This window comes from Barbus barbus (assembly GCF_936440315.1).
Source record: "Barbus barbus genome assembly, chromosome: 43".
NCBI lineage: Eukaryota > Metazoa > Chordata > Actinopteri > Cypriniformes > Cyprinidae > Barbus > Barbus barbus.
Window position 1 is genome coordinate 525,001 of NC_136721.1, and position 26,063 is coordinate 551,063.

General features: G+C 38.0%; 2 protein-coding genes across 2 annotated transcripts; one reads left to right on the forward strand and one right to left on the reverse strand.

Annotated features, from left to right (window-relative positions):
* Window positions 1-9,266: 9,266 nt before the first annotated feature.
* On the reverse strand, window positions 9,267-11,299 carry LOC306862052 (core histone macro-H2A.1-like). Its single transcript, XM_079404647.1, has 2 exons — window positions 10,901-11,299; window positions 9,267-9,723 (listed from the first exon to the last, which is right to left on the reverse strand). Exons 1-2 carry the CDS (start codon window positions 11,068-11,070, stop codon window positions 9,558-9,560), a joined length of 336 nt encoding a protein of 111 aa, XP_079260773.1. The 5' UTR covers window positions 11,071-11,299; the 3' UTR covers window positions 9,267-9,557.
* A 4,538-nt stretch (window positions 11,300-15,837) lies between these two features.
* On the forward strand, window positions 15,838-25,475 carry faxdc2 (fatty acid hydroxylase domain containing 2). The gene is made up of 8 exons (XM_079404630.1): window positions 15,838-15,936; window positions 16,728-16,825; window positions 16,903-17,006; window positions 17,285-17,406; window positions 20,006-20,211; window positions 21,003-21,108; window positions 21,190-21,356; window positions 24,895-25,475. The coding sequence occupies exons 1-8, from the start codon at window positions 15,928-15,930 to the stop codon at window positions 25,052-25,054; spliced, it is 972 nt and encodes a 323-aa protein (XP_079260756.1). The 5' UTR covers window positions 15,838-15,927; the 3' UTR covers window positions 25,055-25,475.
* Window positions 25,476-26,063: the final 588 nt, after the last annotated feature.

Consider the following 26,063-nt stretch of genomic DNA (forward strand, 5'->3'; position numbering starts at 1 on the left):
GTGGTGTTCCAAAAATAATTTATGGAAAACTAGCACTGTATGTAAAACAAAAGTCTGTTTGATTCTGATTTATAAAATATTCCTCTTAAGGAGTGGGATCTCAGAAAGTCACATCTCATTTTTAGCACAAAAAAAAAAAAGCAGCAAAAACAAACTCTCTGAAAAACGTGTAAACTGAGATATTGGTATTATTGATGATCATCTGCTGAGTAGTTAAATGAATCAATTTAACATGAAAATACCCAGTGATTTTTCCCAAAGCGAGAGTGAGACGGGTCAGTCGTGTCAAGTGCAGTTTCTCGCCTCTTAAGTCCACAGTAAACACTTCAAGAGCGCCATAACATCACTTCAGCCCTTCTCGTGACAACATGCCCCTTCAGTCTGATGTAGAGTCAGCGTGTCTGTGAAGCAGAGCTCTAACGTCCGTTGTCCTCAAACACGTGTTCTCAATAGAAACACATGCAAACGGGTTGAGTTGCGCATCTGATGATTGCAGTGGTGCAATCAGACGTCACCGTCGCTTCTCTCTCTCTGAACTCAAGAGGTGGAGAAGGAAACAGATCTTCTAAATACTCTCATTCAGCGAATCCACCTTAACTAGGAAACTCAAGACGCCACAAATCAGAGCAGCTGGACTCACTAATCCATTAACCAGTGCAGATCCAGTCAAATTGAGAATTAATTATACACAATATCATTTCCAGCTAGACACGGCGCTCCGTGATTGCGGCCTGATTCCGTCGCGGCCTTTATTTAATGCTCTTGATTAGCAAGCGCACATTTGTGTCTGATCATTGTTATTACAGTTGAGCCAATGAGAAGAGCTCTTTTACAGGCTTCACATCAGCTGTCCATCCGCTGGCGTTCACTCACAGCGCCGGCTTCTGAAAGTGTAGGCCTTCAAAAATACATCAATGCATGAATCGTCAATCACTTCTGCTGAGACTGAGGCAGACCTGTTTGTGTGATTGACAGCAGTTCACACACACTGCATGATTAATGTGCATTAGAAGATTGATCTTGTCCACTCTATGTTTACCATAAGAGCTGGCCACTGTAACATGAACGCGTGGGTGTCATTCACTTCCAGTTATTTTTAGATGTATGAAACAGCTTGTTATGCTGCATACAAAATAAGCCTCAATTTTTCCAAATTGAGATTTATGCATCATCTGAAAGCTGAATAATAATCTTTCCATTGATGTATGGTTTGTTATGATCGGACAATATTTGGCTGAGATACAACTATTAGAAAATCTGGAATCTGAGGGAGCAAAAAAATCTAAATATTGAGAAAATCTCCTTTAAAGTTGTTCAAATGAAGTTCTTAGCAATGCATATTACTAATCAAATTAAGTTTTGATATATTTACGGTAGGAAATTTACAAAATATCTTCATGGAACATGATCTTAATATCCTAATGATTTTTGTCATAAAAGAGAAATGTATAATTTTGATCCATACAATGTATTGTTGGCTATTGCTGCAGATATACCTGTGTTACTCATGACTGCTTTTGTGCTGCAGGGACACATATTTTATTGTATTGTCATAATAATAAACACTGGATTGTGGCACAAATAGCTGTTTACTGCACTTTATTCTTCTAGTTATTTACCTTTAGCGGCTAATAAACCGGAAGTCCTGCCCATTCACATTTACTTCTGCATTATAAGGTTGATATCTATCTAACATCAGCATGTTAACGCTTGGCGCTCAACAAATGAGAAATCTTTGCATTTTGGCATATTTTCTTTGGATTCTAATCTATAATAATTGTAATATTTATAGCATTTATTTGCTGATAAATCCCTGGCATTAGTTTTAGAACATGTAAACAGAACTACAAACGAATAGAATGACTGTAAATGAACAAATGCTCTTCAAAGACGGCCGAGATGAGTTTTCCAACTAACTCTGCTATTAATTGAGAGTATTCTCTTGAAGGACGAATCGGCGCTGGAGAAATGTGTTTCCTCACTGAAGCGCAGGAGATTTATAAGCTCACAGATGAACTCAGATATACGTGTTTGTGTTCGTAACCCTAACCTTTCAACCAAACATGACCTGAATCAAATGCAGAAGCATTAAATGGACTGCATTGTAATTTAAGGTAAATTTATAATTGTTTGAAAAACAAATATTGCCAGCATTTCGGTCATAGAGTTATAAAGCTCAACAAATGGCAGCAGGATTTGGGTCAGTAACAGAAAACAGTCCAGGCCGTTTGTGTCAGAATATTTCAGAAGGATGTTTGATCAGAGAAGGCCGTTGGGTCGGAGTCGATAGACTGGCGTTCAGCACGACACACTTCAGGAGACTCCGGTTCAGTCCCAGCTCTCATCCGCTCTCCAAAGGAAAAAACAACGACTTGAAAAAAGACGGAAAACGTAATTTCTGAACTTTTAGGAATTCATATTTTCCCACCTTTTGCCCAGAGTATGGTAGCTGACACAGACACCCATCCAGCAGTGTATATGACAGATTTATGATTTAATAAATAACAAACAAACAATGCATTGATGCCCTGCACTAATTCAACCCAATCACAGTATATCTGGAGTTCATACAATTTATATTCCTATTCATAATTTTAATAAAGGTATATATGTGTCCCTGCAGCACAGAAGCAGTCATGAGTAACACAGGTATATCTGCAGCAATAGACAACAATACATTGTATGGATCAAAATTATACATTTCTCTTTTATGACAAAAATCATTAGGATATTAAGATCATGTTCCATGAAGATATTTAGTAAATTTCCTACCATAAATATATCAAAACTTAATTTTTGATTAGTAATATGCATTGCTAAGAACTTCATTTGAACAACTTTAAAGGAGATTTTGTCAATATTTAGATTTTTTTGCTCCCTCAGATTCCAGATTTTCAAATAGTTGTATCTCAGCCAAATATTGTCCGATCATAACAAACCATACATCAATGGAAAGATGATTTATTCAGCTTTCATATGATGTATACATCTCAATTTCGAAAAATTGACCCTTATGACTGGTTTTGTGCTCCAGGGTCACAAATAATGTTTTGGTAACACTTTAGTATAGGGACCAATTCTCGCAATTAGTTGCTTATTAGCATGCTTATTATTAACATATTGGCTGTTTATTAGCATAAAAATGTAACAACTGCCTTACTAACTATTAATAAGCAACAAATGAGGAGTTTTTTTGAGGCAAAAGTCATAGTTAATTGTTAGTTAATAGTGAGAATTGGACCTTAAAATCCAGTGTGACCAATGTTTGCTATAAAGGTATAATATGTAGGCTATAATATAATAGCCACATTTTTAAAAAATGATGTTCTAACTGTTACATTACAAATGTTTCAGGGTTGAATGTTAATGTTACACAGCAGAACAGAAAGGCACATTCTGAAAGGTTTGATTTGCTCTTAATTAATGTTAATCTTAATCTTAATATTTTGTGGCACAATACATTTCAAAATTCAGACATCCAAATCCTCATTTCTTTCCAAAACTCATAAAATAACTCAAGTCCTGCTCAGAATCTCTGCCTCCTGAATTAACAAAAAGTAAAAATCAAACACAGGAATAACAGTCAGAAAGTAACACACAAAAAACAACCTCTTCCTTACACTGTAGGCAGTGTTTATAGTGTCGATTATTATATGTGATTTAATTATTTAATTTGAAATGGCATCATTAGTTTGCTCAGATTTGACTCTGCAACACAACTGAGGTCATTTCAGAAAAGCACACACCACACGGCTTTTTAAAGTTGCGTTTTTCTTCCAAACAAAAAGCTTTCATTTGAGAACTGAATTTAATTTGGGATTTGATATGCTGGAATCAAACACCACGGCTCTGCTATATTACTCCTAATACAAACTTCATCCCTAATCTCAGCAATAATCAATGAAAACAACTTCATCTAACCCCGGGATCTGTTAGTCTGTGCGGAAAGAATGACTGCCACATGAAAAAAAACAACAACAAAAAAAACACAAGCAACATGAAGTTCAGCGGCAAGAAAGAAGTGTTCACAAATAAGAGTTGCTGCATCTCAAACTGACACGGATTCACACTAACAGGACATTTTTGCAGGAATCATCAAATTGGAAATGGGAGAAAAAGCATCAGGTGACAAAAAAAGCATGCTGTCTATCGCTGTTTTCATAGTGCCATCTATGACCAAATGCATCAATATGTCTGCAGTGTTTTGAGTAGCTTCAGCGGGGATCCGAGGACATTGTGACATTAATCCATAGAAGCCAAAGACAACCTGAGAACTGTAGCGCATCTCAGGTTTCAGATGGATTCTGCTGGATATTGCTGGGATTATCGGCGCTAGCCACTCAGTCTAGACAACGTTTGAGTTTTGTTAGACACAAGCAATGATTAGACAGCCCGTGACTGTGAAAGAAGTCCGAAGTTTGGAAAAAGTGTGCATTACAGTTAATTCATTATATAATAGTAAACGTAAAGGACTCTTTAAAGAAACTTAAGTGTTCTATATAGTTTAAGTTTTGCAGTCATTTTCAAAATGCCTTTGATATTCTAGTGAATGTGACTCATAAATATGCATTAATCAGCATTGCTGCACATCACCACAGACTTTCAGACTCTATATTGTGCGTCTGCTTTTGACAACCAGCAAGCTCATATTCAACTATAAGCTTATAATTATCCTCCATTGTTCCTGTGCACTTTGAACTCTGTGACATGCACGACTCTGTTTCTGCATACCGTACACATGGGACAAGTCTTTGTCATTCTCTGTCAGATTCCCAGTGCTTTATCAGGAGCTGAAGATCAGATCAAACACACCTGTATATCTCTTACGTTCGAGCAACAGCATCGGTCTGTTCAGCATTAAGGGGATGGTTAAAATACTAACACCAACCAGGACTGCAGTGAACCTGTGTTTGATGGCCCCTTGAGTATCTCATCAATGGCCTGGACCTACAGGGCTTGTACTTTATAACATCTGAAAAACCAAACCCTTCCTGTCTAAATACCCTGTGTAACTTCTCATACAAGTTTTAATAATTTCCAGACTGGACTCCTCTGTTTGCCGGCTTTCCTAAATACACTCCTTCACATTATACCTTAAGTTTTCATAAATGCATTAGAATTTATTTATTTTTTTAAATCACACATTATACAGCAATAATGTGATATATATATATATATATTATTACAGGTCAGATATTTTTTAAATATATAAAAAAAATAACACTAGCTTCTCTATTTTTTGTACTCTATCTATTTGTTTTCTTTTTATTATATTATATAATTTTTTATTTTTTTTAAATACTGTTGTTTTGATTGCTTCTTTTGTCATTATTTGTAAGTCGCTTTGGATAAAAGCATCTACTAAATGACTAAATGTACATGTAAATATTTGAATTTATGTATATTATTTTAAAAAATCTAAAAATAGAAAAAATTAAACAATTATATTTTTATTATTTTAATTTATTTAATAAAAAACAATAACCCCTTTCACTTAAAAAGCAGGCTTTGTGCCGATTATTGCACTGATTTGGGATTTAATGTTGCCGGGTTAAAGCTGAGTGTAAAAGTGGCTGTTGAATTAACAGAGGTTTAGCTTGTTTATAAGTGTGAACATAATGAAACACAGATAAAGACTGTAAAAGAACCACGTGATGAAGCAGATACATGACATCACCTGCTTATACAGGATTTCAAAACGAACAAGCCACTGAAGTGCATGATGGCTCTGAACAGAAAGAGCAAATAAATTATACATTTTCTTAGAAAATAAATCATTGATTTCAAAATAATGGTACTATTATAATTCTGTATAACCCAGTAAAATGTAATGATGACTGAAGTGTTGGCTGATATTCCAGTGAATAATAAAGAGTTTGGAAATATAAAATGCTTTTGTTCTTCTGCTTTGCACCCTAAGCGAAGTTAAATCATCTCAAATGTGACTAAGTGCAGTGTTCTACTAATGACTTCATGGGTTATAAATGGGAATATTTGCTAGCTGTTTTTTTTTAAACACTTGAATTGAACTGTTCAGCATAAACACAAGCTGCCATTTGTTATGCTGAATTTACTCTCTGCATTATAAAGTCTTTACTTCCTGATGGCACCACGTCATTCTATACACCATAGCGTGATGTTTATTTCATCGGCGATAATAAGTCTGATTTCCGGCACCAATAACAGCCCAGAGGAAGCCAAACGAAGCATTCCTGCAAAATGCATGAGCTCAGAGGCTCCTGCTGAAAACACACGGGTGGAGTCGCAGGAATGGATGAACGGCTTGTTAGAGAGCTTTTGTCGCAGAAAATCCTGAATGGCCCCGAGGCAAATGTACATATAGCTCTTTTGTTTGTCTAGCTGTGTGTGTGTGTGTGTGGGTGTGTCTGTGTCTGTGTGTGGTGAATGCTTGCATGTTTGACAGCAGTGACGGGATAATGATAAGAGGGTCTCGTCTCATGAGAGTGTGTTTGTGTGTGAGGTTGAGCTGGAGGTGTTGGGCTTCCTAATGAAGGACGTCGACAGTCACATCATTGCAGACAACACAATGCTGTAGACTCTCAGGATTAACGCAGGCCATCCTGATCCACCAAATCCCTCAGCAGACGGGCTCGTCCTGTGTGGCAAAGCTCAAGACCAAAGAAACACCACAGAGAAGCAGTGATCAAATACATGAGTGTGATGGCAGAAATCTACTTTCACAAACTCCACAGATGATTTTTAGCTTCCCACGATGGCTTTGTGTGAGGAACAGACTTAAATGAGCTGTTATACATTGCAAATTTTCCCCTCTGCTGCAGCTATCGAATGTCTCTTGTGCTTTTACGTGTTCAAACTTGCCGTGTGAAGATACATTGCTTCCTCTGTTCTCTTCCTGGCTGAATGCAGTCAATCACACTGTGTTTAACCATTTGCAGATAGCAGGGAAAAGCTGACGGGCCAGGCTTTATCTGTGGAGGTGACCCTTTGATCTGGCCTACAGATTAACCCTGGACTCACATAGACTCCAGATTCACCTCCAGACCCTCACAGCCCAATAAAAGCACACAGGACCAGCCATTTAATGCACAAACCAGAAGGATTGTGCAAGCTGGAGTCTCCTGCAGCAGGCTAAGGTCCACTGCAATGAAGTATCGCCATCACTGAATGATTCTGAGAGCTGGAAATGTGTGACCATGTTCCTTACTTTAAATACAAAATTCAGTTGCTGCATGTGTGAACTTGTGAGTGAAATTGTTTTAGGGTTTAATGCAACTCTTGAGCAAAGTGGTAGGATTTCTGCGATGAACCCAGTGCTTGAAAAATCACTGAGCTTCTGGAGTTCTCATGCAATACAGTACAACGTTTTTTAGAAAGGGGTCCAACACTTTGGAAAAGGAAGAGCATGACTTTGAAAACCGCAGAAATGGAAGAACATTAACTTTGGTTGTAATTTTCAATTTCCTTGATCAAACCTTCCTCAACTATAGCATTGAAAATAGATTAAATTTGGTGTACCTCTTCAGATTGTCCTAGTGTCCATGTGTACCAAGTTCTGTGAGGTTTGGACACTGGATTCCCAACATACAGGGCAAAACGTCATGATGGGCCACATCCAGAAAATATATACTCACTCAAACTTGCCAGACAAAGCAGAACTTTTTCCATGAATGTTACACAAATCTCATGTCAATCGGATGGACAGTCTAGTTAAGAGTATGAAAAAGAGGTTTCCAAAACATTAAAATGGCTTAAAAATCTTGTTACCTCTAGATTCAGGCCTACACTAAAATTTAGTGAAAGGAGTTTAGATTCTAGCCCATAAGATTCTTGAAATATAAGCATTGATGCATGTTGATTATAGCACCACCTTGTTGCCAACTACCACAGTTTGGTTCGTAGGCCCACACAATCCTACATGTGTTGATATATATTGGAGGAGGTTCAAGATCAAAGCAGTACGGGATCTCGCAGGAGCCAAAAGCTCAAGTTCCCATTGGCTTTGAATAAGAGCCGCAAGATAAAATCTGCTGTAAGATTTGGACTCTAAGTCCAGAGGTGTGGGATGACTGCCTCCTGAGCTTCATGTGAACATGAAGAGCCCTGAATGCAGCAAAGGCCTTACAGGGATCCTCATATATTATTATTCAACCATATAATCAAGACGATGAGGTATCATGTTAATACAGTGGTGCCGTACCTTCAGGACAAGCATACTCTTTATTTTATGTTTGTATGTAATTAACTACTCTGATGACTGGATTATGGTATATTATTATGAAACGCATGTCTTAAGCATGTGCTCAAAATGTAAAAATGTACATATTTTCACCAAAAGGAGGTTAACTGTTTTACTAAGAATGATTATTACTCTTTAACTTTCATGCATTAGTTCCTCCATAGGTGTCTGACTTCGAGTGTTTTCCCACATGTCCAGCGTTTATACATCAAGCTGCTTTGTGGCTTTCATGAGTACAGCCTCAGATTTGAGCTTTAACACTAAAAGTGCCCTATATAAGTAAATGTAGTTTAAAGAAGGGAATTCCTACCACATGAGGATTTTCCTTGTTTGCATTTGCTCTCGCACTAAGTCACATCTGAGCGGCTGTGAGTATATTGCATCGACATTCTTCACGAGTACGAGCGATCAACAAACAGATTCACTGCATCCACTCAAAATGACGGATAGATTACACTCCTTTCATGTACACAAGCATGATCTTTGATGACTGGCTATTTACCCTCGCTGATCCCGCTGATGTTTGTTTTAATTTCATATAGTCCTCTGCCCCGCCGGGCTTACTTTCTACATGCAAAGAATAAAAAAAATCATCTGCCAGAGCTCTGGGAAAGTGGCCCTTTTCCAATCCGTGCCTACAGATGCTTTGAATTTAGGGAGATTTTCCTGCGAGGAGACGAGGAGAAAGCTGCCCGTATTTCCTGTGGATTAGTCCTCAGATGGTGCCCTTCGAGGAGGTCTGCACTGGGAAACTGACCCACCGCTGACTGCCAATAACCCCGGGATAAGAGCTCAAGAAAGAGCTGAGAAACCCAGAGCTGCTGCTCTACACCATCAACCCAACGAAACTGCTGCCCGATATACAAGAATACTCTAATCATAATTCACATGGATAATCATCACAGGAGCTGAAAAAGTATGAATGAAATAAACAAAATAAACTAACTTATCCAAATGTTTCCTTCACAGTTCCTCTTTTGTCTGTATTGAATGTAAGATGGACAAAGGGCTCCATCTGCTGCCAGTAGTCACAAATTACACAAGTTATACACTTCATTTAAGATATATTTTGTTTTCAACTATTGTAGATACATAGATTTATGCATATTAACATTGTTTGTGATACACATTATACATTGAAACAACAGAACAAACAAGACAAAATGATGCAGTAGTTGCAGTGCCAACATAAACCCAACCCCTCTGTTAAAAATCTAATTGGATCAAATCAAAGACTCCAAACTGCTGCTGTTATAATAAAGTACCAAAAATATGAACTTCATCATCAAGCATAAAATAATAATTTTTCACCTCTGAAATCTACAGAGTATTTTCTACTTCAGTTGGCGTCGAGTTTGGCCATTTCCTGCACGTAGATCCCGATGCTCTCGCTGTCAAACAGCACAAAGTACACAGTCTTGATGGAGGATGACATCGTTGTCACAAAGTAGCTGGAGATGGCCTTCAGAATGATCTGAGCGGCCGTCTGCTTCGGAAAACCGTTCCTATAGAGGAGAAACACAGCAAAGCATGCAGGGTCACAGTATTCAGGAACCGTTACGCTTGTGGGGAAGTCGTGGCCTAATGGTTAGAGAGTTGGACTCGTAATGCAAAGGTTGTGGGTTCGAGTCTCGGGCCGGCAGGGATTGTAGGTGGGGGGAGTGAATGTCCAGCGCTCTCTCCACCCTCAATACCACGACTGAGGTGCCCTTGAGCAAGACACCGAACCCCCAACTGCTCCCCGGGCGCCGCAGCATAAATGCCCACTGCTCCGGGTGTGTGTTCACGGTGTGTGTGTGTGTGTGTTCACTGCTGTGTGTGTGTGTACGTTGGATGGGTTAAATGCAGAGCACGAATTCCGAGTATGGGTCACCATACTTGGCAGTATGTCACTTCACTTCACTTTCAACAACCACCTGATGGCAAACGGCAAAATAATCAGCAGTTAGTAATGACTTTGAATTACTTGATCTCAAATGGATAAGAAAACTACAAAGTATATAATTTTCAAACTAATCAGTCTGTTCATTTTCCCATTTCCCCCTTACATTACTAATGACCTGAAAATGATCTTTTTCTGCACAACATGCATTTTGCAACATCTATTATTAATATTGTTAGTTGCAGTTTAAATATATCCCTTTAATTCTAAATTAATCTATTAACTACTAACTTATTTAACAAAACCATATTTTATAAACCATGTTTATATTTTTTAAGTGGCGATTAATTTTTTCTTCTATATTATGATGTACATTTGAATGAAAAACAAAAAATGTAGTGCGGGACTCATGATGCGAGGAGAGAGCGCTCAGTGCACATGACGGACATTAGCCGAGACGAGCGACGACAGAAAGATAGAGATGGCGGATAAAGTGGACTATCAAAATAAAGTGTAACCAAAATGAATCACTCAATGCAATTTACTAACGTTTGCGCTCGTCAAATTACTGGTATTTGCACCATTATTTAATGCCCCCCCAAAAAAGCATGTCTTAAAGCAGACAGTAATTTGCGCTGGTCATATGGAATGATCTGCTGTGTCTGTGTTTTTTAATGTGCGCATTGTTTTTATGGAATCTTTTATGGAATTGTGCTCTAACACTAATTTGCCATTAGTAAATCTGGCCCTAGGGCAGAACATTACTTTAATTTATGTAATTATTACGACTAAAGCTGTACCTGCCGCTGCCAATGGAAGGGAAGGCCACAGATTTGAGTTTCTTCTCATCAGCGAGAGCCAGACAGTTCTTCACCGTCTTATCCAGCATCTCCTCACATTTATCTGAGCCCCAGCCTGGACTGTTACAGTGGATGATGAACTTGGCAGGAAGACCGTATCCTGAGGTCATGGCCGCTGAGGAAGGACAAAGATAATGAACTCATCAGGATAAATGACCTTATCAAACATACTGCAACTTATCCACAATTAACAACAACTCCTTAAGATCAACTGTCTTCTCTGAATAAAAGAGCAAGCTGTGAGAATTCATTAAAGAGCCGATCGGAACGCCATAAACCCGAGGCGGTGGCTTCAGTAGAGAGCTCGGCGTGGCGTCGCGTCGCGTTCAATCCAGCACTGACAAGCCTGATTTAAAGCCTGACAAGCCCAAGCAACGTCCCAGACACCCACAATCCACAGCGCGACTGAGAACCAGAGCGTCTCCTGTCAGCAGAGGCCGCTGTGCTCTGTGCGCTTTATAGAGTTATGGAAGAATGACATCTGCTGGGAAAAAGTCTCTTGGTTTAAGAACGTTTTGGATAAAAACTGTTGATAATATGTGACCCTGCAGCACAGAAGCAGTCATCAGTAACACAGGTATATCTGTAGCAATAGACAACAATACATTGTATGGATCAAAATTATACATTTCTCTTTTATGACAAAAATCATTAGGATATTAAGATCATGTTCCATGAAGATATTTAGTACATTTCCTACTGTAAATATATCAAAACTTCATTTTTGATTAGTAATATGCATTGCTAAGAACTTCATTTGAACAACTTTAAAGGAGATTTTCTCAATATTTAGATTTTTTTGCTCCCTCAGATTCCAGATTTTCAAATAGTTGTATCTCAGCCAAATATTGTCCGATCATAACAAACCATACATCAATGGAAAGATTATTTATTCAGCTTTCATATGATGTCTGAATGATGTCTTATTCCAGGGTCACAAATATGCATTATATTTCCAAGGCCCAGTTGTACAACAATTTTTTTTTATCAGATTTTGGATCAAAAGATCATATTAGATCAAAATTTGAATATATGAAAAGGAATTGTTAAAATAAAAATAAATAAACGTATTCAGTATGTGTTGTTTGAAATGTTTAAATGGGGTACATTTGATAAAAAACAAACAAAACAGGTTTATCCAGATCTCAGCTGAAGATTGGACTCAAATCAAATACTTGTACAATATCTGTATCATGTTGTATAGGCTTGATATCCTTAATATTTTGTACTTGATTTGTTTAACCATTACAGTAGAGTAGAAGGAGGAAAAAAATATTTTATCCACATAAAATAATCCCCCAACAAGTTGTCAATTTCAAACAAAAATAATAGTTTAATTTGAATGGTTATGATTGTATTAATAACAGTGACAATCATCAGAGATGATGCAGTCTTATATTAATTTGTATTGATTTATTTGTTGAGAGTCAGATGAGGATCTTACTGTAAAGTGAATATTTGTGATGATTTACTGCACTGTTTTCTGCCTCTGATCCAGTGCTAATAGAGATTCAGTAATCTGTAAAAGAAAAAGTCAAAGTTACCCTAACTCTTTTTAGGGTAACCTAACTCTATCTCTCGACACCCACTGATGAAAACACTGTGTGAGTAACAAAAAACTCAGGTGACACCTTTTGCAAAACAATTATAAATGTTTTAAATAAAACCTGGCTAAAACCAGATGATTGCATTACTTTAAATGAGTCTGCCTCCAAGATTAATGTTATAAACATGAGCAAAGGGGAGGTGTTGCTACGATTTATAGTAATATTTTCAGTATTTCTCAGAGTTTGGGTTTAAAGTATAATTCGTTTGAAGTTATGGTGCTTTATATAACATTATCTAGAGTATTAAATGTTAATGATAAAACCCGTGTGACATTTGTACTGGCTACTGTATACAGGTCACCAGGGCACCACACAGACTTTATCAAAGAATTTGCTGACTTTCTATTAGTTAGTACTGGCTGCAGATAAAGTCTTAATTGTTGGTAATTCTAATATCAGTGTTGATAATGAAAAAGATTCATAGACATTTATCTGAACTCCACTGGGGTTAATCAACACGTGTCGAAATCATACTTTGGATTTAATAGTGTCACATGGAGTATTACTGGAGTATTGGATTTAATACTGTCACATTTAAACTGAACTGAGCTGGACAATGACATCAATAATGAAATGACTTTAACTGAAAATTGAGTGCTTAAGCTTGTCGTTTTACAATATTGACACACTATTTTCCTATTTTGATATTGTAAAGTTGCTTTGTAAATAAAAGTGACTTGACATGGAATTGATATTAATGACGTTCTGCAGCAGAGTGATGATATCTCTGATCATGGGTGACATTTGACTCTTGAGTCGGGGGGGGCGGCAATAAAAAAAAAAAAAACAGACAAATCTTTTTTGGCTGTAAGCATCAAAACAATGCCCTACCGTATTGCAATGCATCAAAACAGTCAATACAGCGCAGTAAAGAATAACTTAAAGAGGTTGCCAACGTTTACTAAACTGTGGACTAGCTTTGACTCTTGCTGCTGATTTGAATGCCGATGCTTCCCATGTTAAGTGTCTGTTTTCATTTTGGAATGTGCATGCTGCTTTTCTGCTATTCATTTAAGTTTTCCGTGTCTTGAATTGCGGTTGCCAAAGGCGAGAAATAAACAATCAATGTCATAAATTGCATAAAATTCATTACTTTCTATCGTCCATTACTGGAAATGCAATTAGCCTACTGGTTAAAATGTCCCTATCTCAATTAAGTTTACGCTTTTGGTCCGTTAATTGGATCTCGCTCAGGACATGTGTTGTCTGTGGAGGTTCATATTCACTTTTGTCCCGTCCATTTCTTTGGTTATCGCTGTGTCAGTCACTGCTATTTCAAGAGTGAATCCAGCACAAATATGCAGAAGTCATACCCGAAACTTTGCAGTGTATGTGTCCGATAAACAAAAGTTTCAAATTCAAATTCTGAATGGATTATAACTGCTCTGACTGCAGTGGGGCTGACACTCTACCACAAATGACTGCTTTGTAAATAATCTTCCTGATTTGTCTCAATCCCTCAGCAAATTCAATAGCTCAGAACAATTTGATGATGTAACAGAAACTATGGACACTCTCTTTTCTAGCACTTTATGCTTAAGGAAAACAGTCTGACAACATGGTATACTGAGCACACTCACGCCCTAAAGAGAAACTAGAGGTATTTTGTGTTGCATGGAGGGAAAGAAGTTCCTCCTACAGAAAAGCCTTAAAACTGCTAGATCTGCTTATTTTCATCTATTTTAGAAGAAAACAAACACAACCCCAGGTATTTATTCAATACAGTGGCTAAATTAAGAAAAAAAATAAAGCATCAACAGGCGTTGACATTTTCCAGCAGCACAACAGTAATGACTTTATGAACTACTTCCAGGATTGATACTAATAGATATTAAATTCTAACCATATAATCCCCCAAACAGCTGTCAATTTCAAACAAAAATAATAGGTTTAATTTTAATGGTCATGATTATTAATTACTGTTACGGAAGAGGTTCCTGTACCGCCTCCCTTGCACCACCAGAGGGAGCCATCGCCCGAATATAAGCCATCTCATGAACTCCAATTCCCATCATGCCTCATACCTGGGACTGATTGCACTCCACACCTGCACCTCATTAACACACACACATATAAACCAGTCACACACAGCACCACACTGCGAAGTCTTGATTTGCCCTGGCTGTCATTGCTGAGCGTTATGACCCGTGTTTGTTTTGTACCTCTCGACCCTTGGACTGTTTGACGTTACTGATTGTTCTCTGCCTGCTTCTCGACTCTGTCTCTGGCTTGCCTCGATTGTTCAGTTTGCTGGTGTTTGACCCTGCCTGTTTGACCATTTTAAATAAAGCTGCAAATGGATCCAACACAGTCTGGTCCTTCACAACAATTACAGTGACAATCCTCAGAGACTGAACAAATGAGTGTTTACTATTGTACTCTTGCATTATCAACACGCAGGTTTCCTGTTTAACACTGTAGAGCTACTTTGACACAGTCTGTATTGTATGATGTGCTGTATAAAGATTACTTGACTTGATCGTTGGAAGGGCAGATGCACCACTGCAGTGAATGACTGGCAGCAATAAAATAATAATGATGCCATCAAGAAAGTTTCAGATGACTGTAGAGAGGAATTAAATGTGTTAAGTGGTTCCCAATTATCACCTGAGAAAATTAGAAAAACTGAAATGAGAAAAATGAGAGAAAATGTCTGAAGTCTAATTAATGAAAAACACTGAATAATAACCCCACTTATTACAACACATATTACATTTTAACAATAATAACACTATATAAGCCTGTATATGTCATAGAATATTTTTAACTCTCAGTTTTTTCTTTGTTATCAGTTTGGTTTGATCTGATTTGATTTATTAAACACACACACACACACACACACACTAAAGTAAAAAAAATTAAATAAATTATTAAAGTTAAAAGGCCCATGTTCTTACACGGCACAGAGGATATGTTCTTGACAAGGGTCAAGGAAGTTTGTCTGATGTTTCAGGATCCTGAAACCCTTCTAATTAATGTCGTAATGCACAGCTAATGTTAGTCTCTAATAAAACGATCAGCTAGCTTTCACATGATGAAGAAATCTCTCTGTGGGTCATTTCTGCTGTGACCCTGGAGCATATCCTAATGATTTTTGGCATAAAAGAGAAATGTATAATTTTGACCCATACAATGTATTGTTGGCTATTGCTACAAATATACCTGTGTTACTCATGACTGCTTTTATGCTCCAGGGACACATATAATGATATGTTATAAAATGTAATTCTGACTTTCAGTATCGCCTCCGCAGGGATCAGCTGACCAGCGGTCGACCAATCACAGAGCAGCTCCTGACGCTGTAAACAGCAGCGAGCGCGCGGAGCGACTGTCAGATGCGCGGAGCTCCAGACACACATCATGGCCGGAGTGAGTCTCTTCACTTTATAACACATTATTGCGATGCTTTCAGTAGTTGTTTAGGTTTGTTCTGTGTCACTGATGCTTCAGTGTAACGCGTTTGTAACAGCTTTAGTCGAGCTGTGTCGCGGGCGCGTTACATCTTCATCATCATCATCATCATCATCATCGCTACAGTGTTTCATTCAGAATGTTTCGCTCGAGTTTACAAAGAAATAATAAATATCAACGCTATGCTGCTGATGGGACAGATCGGTTTATTCTTTAGTTTAAAGCATATCTTTCAGACTCGAACGATGTTTGTTGACATTTCATCGAAGCTGCTGTTCATTTGATGAAAACACATCCGACAAATAACTCCTACAGAGTTGCACATCTATAACATAATTACTTAATAATTCAATTCAGTTCAATTCAAGCTTATTTGTATAGCCCTTTTCACGATACAAATCTTTGAAAAGCAGCTTTACAGGAAATGAAAGATCCTATAATATATTGTTAGTAGCTTATATCAGTGCTGGCTGTCAGGCTGATGAACATATGGAAAATAATTATAATAAATCACATCATTAAAATACTAGCCTTTCAGACTGTTATTTCTGTCACTGTCAGAAGTGTTGTGTTATTTTATAATGTGCTGGCTTTACTTATTTGAGAAGTAGAAAGTGTAAGTGTGCTCAAGCTTTTGACTGCTTGTGTAAAAGTGCATGAACCGGTTTAGTTATAAAGGCTGCTGTGATCGAGCTTTATGCATTCGTTCATTTCAAGGATGTTAATCATATGATCATCTCTGTAAACAGGAAAATACAGGAGGACTTTGGGATTCGTTGAAGAAAGCAGCTTTTGTCATCGGATCTGGGCTTTTCTTTCTGGTCGGGTTCAGGAACTCTGTGACATGGTTTGCATTTTGCATTTTGCCTTTCAAATCATGATGATCTGAATTTCATTTACTGATCTGTTAGTGTTTGCTTGCAGGCATTTGCAGAGGTTTTGGGGAGCATCAGGAGACTTCTGGCAAACACAATGGACCAAACTTCACCAAGCTTTGGGTGGAAATGAGGCGGCCTTGTTTTTTATCGGTTAGAGAAGCAGTAAACCTTGTTTTTAACCTTTACATGACCTCCCCTCTGGATATTGATCATGAAATGTTCACGCATCTGTTCGTCTAGACTGAACTGACTGCATTCAGGACAAATCAGCTAAAGTTCACTTGATTCAAACCATTTGGACACAGACCACTGTATTCTGCAACAACAAACTTTTTTATTAGATGCATGAACATGACTTATAATCTTCCCCAAAATAAAGTGGTTTATGCACAAATATAATTTTTTCTTTTCTTTTTGGTGTTTAACAGGGACCATGTTGGTGCCAACGCTGGCTTTTTGGTTGTTTAACGCCCTCCTGATGGTGGTTGACTCGACAGGGAAGCCAAACTTCATCACACGTTACAGGATTCAGCCTGACAAAAACAATCCGGTACGTCCTTCAACACACATCTCTGTGAATCATTACTGACTCAAACGGCACACGAGTCCAGAAATCATCAGGATATTAAGATCATGCTCCATGAAGATATTTAGTAAATTTCCTACCGTAAATATATCGAGGGAGAAGCTGGGCTCTCTGCATTTTCCATCAAAATAAAATCTTGTTGGTGTAACATTTGAAAATTATCAAATTAAAAATGTAAATATTAGTATTATAATTTTATATTGTTGTACTATAAAATAAAATAATTACTTTATAATAGAGATCATAAGTGGAAAGTAGATATTAATTAAAATGTGCAAATTCATCAGTATATTTCTGAAAATGCAAACTGCTCTTCATCGCAAAGAAAAGGAAAGTCCAAGCCCCAATGCAAGATTGCAGCGAAGAGGATGAAGTGGGCAAATAATAAAGAATAAGTGGCTTGATCTTTTGAATTAAATGTAATTTGGCCGTGATTAAATAAGGATTTGATCATGCTGTAAAAAAAAAAGTCTAAAAATACTAATCACATTCATCCACATTAATACTATTATAGAGAAGATTTAAACGTTTACTCGTGCAAATTTTGTTCTTGCTAGGGCTGGGCAATATAGTTAATATTCATGCTACGCATGCATTTATTTGACTGAAAATTAAAGATTAAACAACATTAATGATAACATTTAATGATTTCACAAGCAAGAATGCAGACATCTTTTAATAGTGTCTGATTAAAACATGAAAATATTAAATTATTGTTATATATCTAATATATAATATCTAAACATTTTTGAATCAAGATGCATTTACTTCATGAATGAATTCAGAAATTGATTCTTGTTTTCCAAAAAAAATCGAAAATTATTTTTTGCTAACAATCTACAAATATCTACAAATGGAGTAAAAAAAACAATTCAAAGGTAAAACAAGATTCTTTTTCTTACCCCATTGGCAGATATTTGATCTTGTTTTAAGCAAACACTAAAAATATTTTGAGAATTGTTGTCAGAAAACAAGACTTAATATCTTCAGTCATTTAGCTTCTCAAGTGAATGCTTCTTAATGCAAGAATGTTTAGATATTTGTACTGGACAACAAGACAAAAAGGCTTTCAGAGAATCAAAACTATAATGCAATGATTTATTTTGTACCATCACTCAAAAATATTGATGTATTTCTCATGTAATAAAATGGTTTAGTAAAACTATATAGGCACATATTGCTGCTGATTACTGAGTATAATGTGTAAATTATGTTTGTGTGAAATCATTGACAGTGGGAAATCTGGCTAGATGTGTCACTGTATTACTGTATAATACTGTTATATATTATATATTCTATTATTATACCAGCTGACCGGCCATTGACTGCTGTATGTCACAAGGTCCTATCGTATCAGTTTAGCTGAATGAAAATATTGCCCTGTAAAATCAGAACTGCTGCTTTTTCTGATAACCGCATTAGTACAGATAATAATTTCAGCACACTTTGCATGAATTCAGATTACACAGCATATATAATCTTTAAATGTAGTCATAAATCCTGGCGTGTTTAGATTGTATAGTGTATAATAATGTCTGTCTGTAGCAAAGAAGTGGAATAATCTTCTGTTTATGAGTTCAGAGTTCAGTGATGACACTGCCGGTGATTATACAGAGTAAAAGGTTTTTAAAAGTCTGATAAAATTAATCTTCTGGGGAGGTTTGATGGGTCATAAACAGGTCACTTACACTAGAGTAACCCAGGTGAACTTCAGCATGGAGCTGGATTGTGCTTCCATCACTGCGTCTGAGTATGCATACTTCTGCTGTATAGCACTTCATTAACTGAGTACTAAGGGTGTGCAATAATGACAAAACATTCTCTCTCAATATCTTCTGGAATTTTGTCACTAATGATAATCTGATATTCTGATGTAAATCTGATATTCTTCATTCTGTGCAGTGGTTAGTTTGCAGCAGTAACAGAAACACTACTTTTCCTATACATTTAAATAGATTTTTTATGGGCATTTTTAATAATAATAATACATTTTACATTTTATTTAAAGGCACCTTTCAGAGCACTCAAGGACAGAGTTATAATATAACATAAAATCATGACAGCAATACAACAAATAACAACTATAACAATAAATCATTTAAAGTTGATCAGAAAAAGCGAATCTTATCTAAACAGGTACGTTTTAAGGCAGGATTTAAAAGTAGTAAGACAGTCACTTTCTCGAATGGATTGCATTTTGTACCAACAAGGAGAACTTCTGTTTTGTCAGTATTTATTATTTTGTCAGTAAAGGTTATTTATTAAATCTCAATTTCAAAAAATTGACCCTTATGACTGGTTTTGTGGTCCAGGGTCACATATTTCCATGACTTTCTAACATTTATAGATGGAGAATATACCTGTATTACTGACAATGTAGAGGTGTAATATACCGCCCAGCTCTAGTTCATGTTGACAAGCTGTTTCAAACCACTGAAACAAACTTGATTTTGCCCAGATTTTGAGTTCTAGAACACCACTCACATTTGCCAGAAAATGTAGACGTGTAGTAAAGTGCCTAGGGAAACTACACCTGTAACTGAAGTGAACGGTCTCCCGACAGGTGGATGCGGCGCGGTTACGGCATGCGGTGAAGACGGTGCTCTTTAACCAGGTGTGTTTGTCTGGTCCTGTGGTGGTGCTCACCTATGTGCTGATGAAGTGGCGAGGCAATCCGTGCGGCCTGGAGCTGCCCGCCTTCCACTGGGTGCTTCTGGAGCTGGCCGTCTGCGGCCTGATGGAGGAGATACTCTTCTACTACACACACAGGTCAGCATTCAGAAAACACTCACTCCATTTCTGATAACACAGCGCTGCTGGTTCATCATGTCCACCAGGCCAGGTGTGCAAGTCAGTGGTGTGCAGGTGTGACCGACATAAAAACACACTGGGTAAATAAGCTCAGATTTGCATACTGATGGTTGACAGCCGTCACTGTTTTAGATCAGCTAACTGTAATACTGTAAGATTTCCAGGTTTCATATGAAAACAGAAAACTGTGACTAAAACTGGCAGTGCATATATTTACTTACTGGCAACTAGACAAAGTAAAAACAGAAACAACAGAAAATTAAAATGTTGTATATTTAAAGTGTACTAAAAAATCATTAAAATTTTATTTAATATTCACTTTTTATTTTAAAACTGCGTAGTAGTAGTATTGCACTTTATTTATTATTTTGCTTACTATTTTATTTTTTTTAAATATGCAATAATACTATTATTATAATCTCCAGGTGTTCTCATGAACCAGACTGAAAAACTTACGTGCATCCTTGACTATAGTGTTTCCAGTATAAGATCACGATTTATAAAATCTGTTTAAGCCAGCAATTCCTGATTTTCTGCATGTCTCTTTTCACCAAATCTTCTCGATTTGGGCCTGTTTTCAGACAGAACACACTGCAGTCAATAGAAGTTAAGTGTGATGGAAACCATTGTGGTTTTGCTTTTTGTAAATTCAGAAGACATAAAAACATTTACAAGCTTATGTGTAATGTGTTGAACACTGCTTGTGAGCGGTGATGCTCAGCCTGTCGTTCACTCTTCTGCTCTTGCAGGCTCGTTCACCATCCGTCGCTCTATAAGAGCATCCATAAGATCCATCACGAGTGGACGGCTCCTGTTGGAGTGGTGGCGCTCTACGCTCATCCGGTGGAGCATGTGGTGAGATCCGTCGACCCGTCAGAGATCCAGTCAGATGTGTGGTGATCTGTTGAAAGCCTTCATGTCCTCCTCTCTGTACAGCTGTCCAACATGCTCCCGGCTCTGATGGGTCCGATTCTGCTGGGCTCACACGTGTCCACCACCAGTCTGTGGTTCACCATCGCTCTGCTGGTCACTACGGTCTCTCACTGCGGCTACCACCTTCCCCTGCTGCCCTCGCCCGAGTTCCACGACTACCATCATCTCAAGTAAGTCCAGGCCTCAATATCCAGAGCAGGGGTGTAGCGTCTGGGTATGCAGGTGCATATTGGGGGCCCGCTGAGCTGAGGGGGAACTTTTAATTGAAACAAGGGAACGAATATAGAGCCCTGCACGGACTATATATCTATGTCCGACAGCTTATCAGAATTGTCCGCCCGAGTCCGACCCGAGCCCGTGTCTTTCTTCTCTCTCTCTCTTCCCCATTACACAGCTGCTGTTGCAGCCATTAAAATAGTTCAGTTTTGGTTTTTAATGGCAAAGTGGTTATATTTCATTTTGTTTCTTTATTAAAGGGGTCCTATTATGCTTTTCAAGAACTACAACGAACTACAAAGTTGTTTTCCTGTATTTGTGATATCATAAATTGTAAATCCCGCCTACAGAAATTCAGATGGTTGGCGGGTGGGGAGAACGCTTGGTTGAGCTCTGCACGTTTCAAAATCAAAACCCGGTGCGGGTGTTTTTATATCACTGTATTTCTGATGGAAACCAACTGTTTTCAAAACTGATTTTTACAAAGCTCATTGTTCTGAGAAGCGAGGTGTGCTCTGATTGGCCAGCTATCCAGTGCGTTGTGATTGGCCGAATACTTCAAGCATGAGACGGAAATGTTATGCCCGTCACCATATTGTGATGCCGTGTCTTGGTGCAATAACACAAAAACAATAAAACCCATTATAAACGAGGCATTTGTTGCATCCAGTGGGGACATAATTACTGATTATAATGACTTATACTGTCTTTTTATGCGTCGTGTTGCATCACACCGCATAAACATTACCACGTCTGCATTTGTGATCGGAGAAACAACAAACAACAAGCACTACTCTACTCTGCTCAAAACTCACGTTTGAATCATCAGCAGCAGAAACATACTTACAGGCTGAGAGTCAGAAGTGCCAGACTGTTCTTGCAAAGTTGGAATTGCCCCACTTTATAGAAACAGTCTTTGTGCAGCCAGCATTGTAGGCTACTCTCCCAGGATCAGGGAATAGTCCTCCGTAAATGCGCTGCACACACTCTAATATTTGGGTTGAACTGATCTGGAACAGTGTTGTAAATACAGCTTAACCACTGATTTCTAGTTGTGTCCTCTTTTGGAAGCCCAAACACAGTACTTTCACTTCCCCAACGAAGCACACGTCTCCAGGACATGACGCCGGCGGCAGCAACAATACTACAGCCAGAATAATACTTCCACCTTCTTTCTTTGCGTATACTTTTGGGTGGTGTTTTACTAATCTTCTCACACTGTGACGTAGACATGTGGGGTGTGTCTGAATGAGCTGTTTTAGGAAGGTGTGGACGAGTCTTAACTTTTATAAAGAATACCTCTTTGGTTTTGAGACTTTAGTCTTTGCAACTTCAGGGATCTTATCTATGCATGAACAGCTTGTAACACTCCAAAGAGAAAGGAACACTTGAAATCACATCAGATGACCGCTTTAAATTATACCAAGTGGCCAGCGCCAGACACTGAGTCGAGCTTATGTTTGATCAGTTTAGCCTTCTCAAATAAACATGGTTTGAGACACAAAAATCTTTAAAGATTTAAGATAAATGCGTGATAAATATCCAATCGTTTTTGTGAAGAGTGGAAGCTGAAGAGCGCTTTGAAGGACATACGGAAGTGTTTGTGAGATCACTTGCATTTATTTTTCTTAATGAGTGGAAAATTTAAATATGCTGTAATTTTTCCTCATAAAGGTAAGAGTATAGCCTTCATCATTCAGAACTGCAAATAGTTTTATTTGTGTGCACTCACAGTATCAACAAAAGGTTGTGCTTTTATAAAATAAAGAAAACCGGGTGGCTTCCTGCAGTCTTGATCATTGATCACTGATTCATATGCCGCTTGAACTGAGGCAAATATGGTTATCTCACTACAAATAAAAGAGTGCAAAACACATTTATTGTTTGTATTTGATTTAAAAAATTGACAGAAGGATGAGACTTTGTGTTATAATAAAAGTAACCGAGCACAAAGCTTATTGCGATTATTGCGTGGCTTGCATGCTACAATGAATGGATTTGAAAATGTTAAATATTATTTCCAAGCATTTATACCATAATTAAAACAGCTTGTGAATAGTCATGTAACGTCAGAAAAATCAACAATAAGTTAACTGAGTTGGAGCCCATATCGTTTGGGGGGCTGGCTTGCTACGCCACTGATCAAGAGTTTACACAAACCAGGCCTGAGCTGAACGAGTCCTGGGACTGGCATGAGTTTCAATAGTGAGTAATAAAGTCAGAATCACTTGATATGGAGTCACAATTGCAAGAAAAAAATGAGAATTGCGAGATGGCAATTCTCTTGCCATGAATTATAGCTCACAGAGACATCTTTATACTATTTTAGGCTAGAGTCGGCTCTTCACACAATCGCTCAACCTGAAGACATTCATTGTGCTTGTAGTTTGCATGTGTTTTGGTCTCTTCTGTTTATTTCTCTGGCTATCTCGGGACATTGTTGTAAAGTATACTTGGGTTAAAAGTGACGGAGGCCAGGGGTGTTGGTGACACCTGTTGTAACTTTATCTCACTTTTATTCATTTCCTCACATTTATCAATCAGCAAAAAATCAACAATCCTCTGCTTTAACTGTGAATTATAGCCACATACAGAGTGCAGTTACAGTCTTCTCAACAGCAGGGGAAGGTTTTACAGTTAGTTTACATTTTGCACATGCAGTTTTTGTTAATTAATCTTCGTTTTATTTTATTTTTTAAAGGTATCGAATAAATAAGAGGCTAACTGAAAAAATACATGACAGACTGTGTGTGTGTGTGTGTGTGTGTGTTGGATGGGGAGCAGTGTGTTCAGCGGTGATAGTTTAGAGTACATGTTATGTATAAAAGTAAACAAGAGACATTTGCTGATTAAAACGACAACATTTAACATGATTTAACCTCATCACAAATCAAATTATATCCCAATTAACCCTGTTTTTCTTTCCTTTAAATCCCATATATATACAGAATTGTATAAAATTCAACCTATTTACCCAACTGTATGAAGGAGACCAGCTCCGATCCTAACCAAACGTCTGAACCAGCAGATCAAGGTCATCAGGATTACTAAATAATGAGTTTGATCTCGTAACAAACCGGACTGACCAGTCATCATCCAGGACCAGGGGAAATCTGTCAACCTTGCTCTACATTCATCTCATGAGTAACCTTTATTCTCAGGAGATAACAGCTAAACTCTGGCCATAGCTCTTTGAAGGTTTCATAGGTCTCCATGTGATATCGATGAAGATCATGTAACAGAGAGCTGACTCTGATAGCAGGGTTTCCTGCCAGATATTGCATCTGATATGCTGATGTATATCAGTCAACAGATGATCTGCAAATTCTGTCCCCAGCGTATCGCTCCGTATCGCACCGGTTTGCAGTGCAGCCAGCTTATTACTTAGTAAATGGATCGCCTTTAAAGAGTGTGGCAAAGCCTTGTTCTTCTGACTAATCAGGGCAGGTTGTTTCTTGAGCGCGGTCTAAATCCAGCTGTGTTCCTCTCCAGGTTCAATCAGTGCTACGGAGTGCTGGGAGTGCTGGACAGGCTTCACGGGACGGACGAGAAGTTTCGTAACTCTAGAGCATATGAGCGGCACACGGTCCTGCTGGGTTTGACCCCGCTGAGTGAGAGCATCCCTGACCATCCCAAGAAAGCGCAGGAATGACCTGAACACAATCACAGCAAGCGTCCGTCTGTCTGTGTGCATAAACACTACAGAAACTGATCCGCAGGGCTAATGGATCTGGATCCACACACATTCCTGTAATCGCTCAGTATTCACCTTGAGGTGATTTTACTGGTGTATCAGGACTAAAGCTTGAGTTCTGGACTCAAATGACCCGCTGACATGTAAAGAGATCATCAATTCCTTTTTATTGTTCATCTTATGTGTCACTTCTCATAGTGTCAGAATAGCATTGCACATTTATGTAGAGGATCAAAATGATTTTAATTCTGTATTTTAATACTGAAATCTAGTTTTTGGAAATGAACATTGTACTCTTTCTGTCCCTGATGATTCCTGACATCAGTTTCTGGAGTTTATTATTAAACCTCACTCATTAAAGCTGATCTGCTGTACCGGGTATGTTTGCATTATTAATGATTCCAATGCACATCTCAAATTCATAAAATCATTATTCAAGTAAAAACTCTAGTGGAGGACAAAAGACAGGGATGTGCTTCATCCAGCACCAGTCCTCCCAATCTGAAAGGACATCTCTGAATAACAGACGTACAGTATCTACAAACCTTTTTCTGATTAATATTGTCGTAAGAGTTGGTGAGAGTGAGAAAATGAAATGTCATTTTGCCAAAGACCATTGACCTATCCACACTACCCAACTCTAGATGTCCATGCTGCGATTTACCTTTGTTTACATGTAATGATCATTTGACGGTGAATGGTTGTCTTGTTCCTACAGGATCTGATGGTGTCAGTGATCAAAAAAAGACGAGTCCTTGCATTCCTCTGGGATAGACGGTCAAATCAGCCGGATAATGACAAGATCAATGCCAAACTAGAAATGCAAAGTCCCACAGACAGAACAAGAGTAAATGCACAAAGGGTACAGTTGGCTATGTGGAGTGACTTTTTGCATCAGACATCGCTTTGCTCACATCTGATTGGTCCAAGTTCAGTTTGAGATCACTAAACCAGAACATAACCTGCA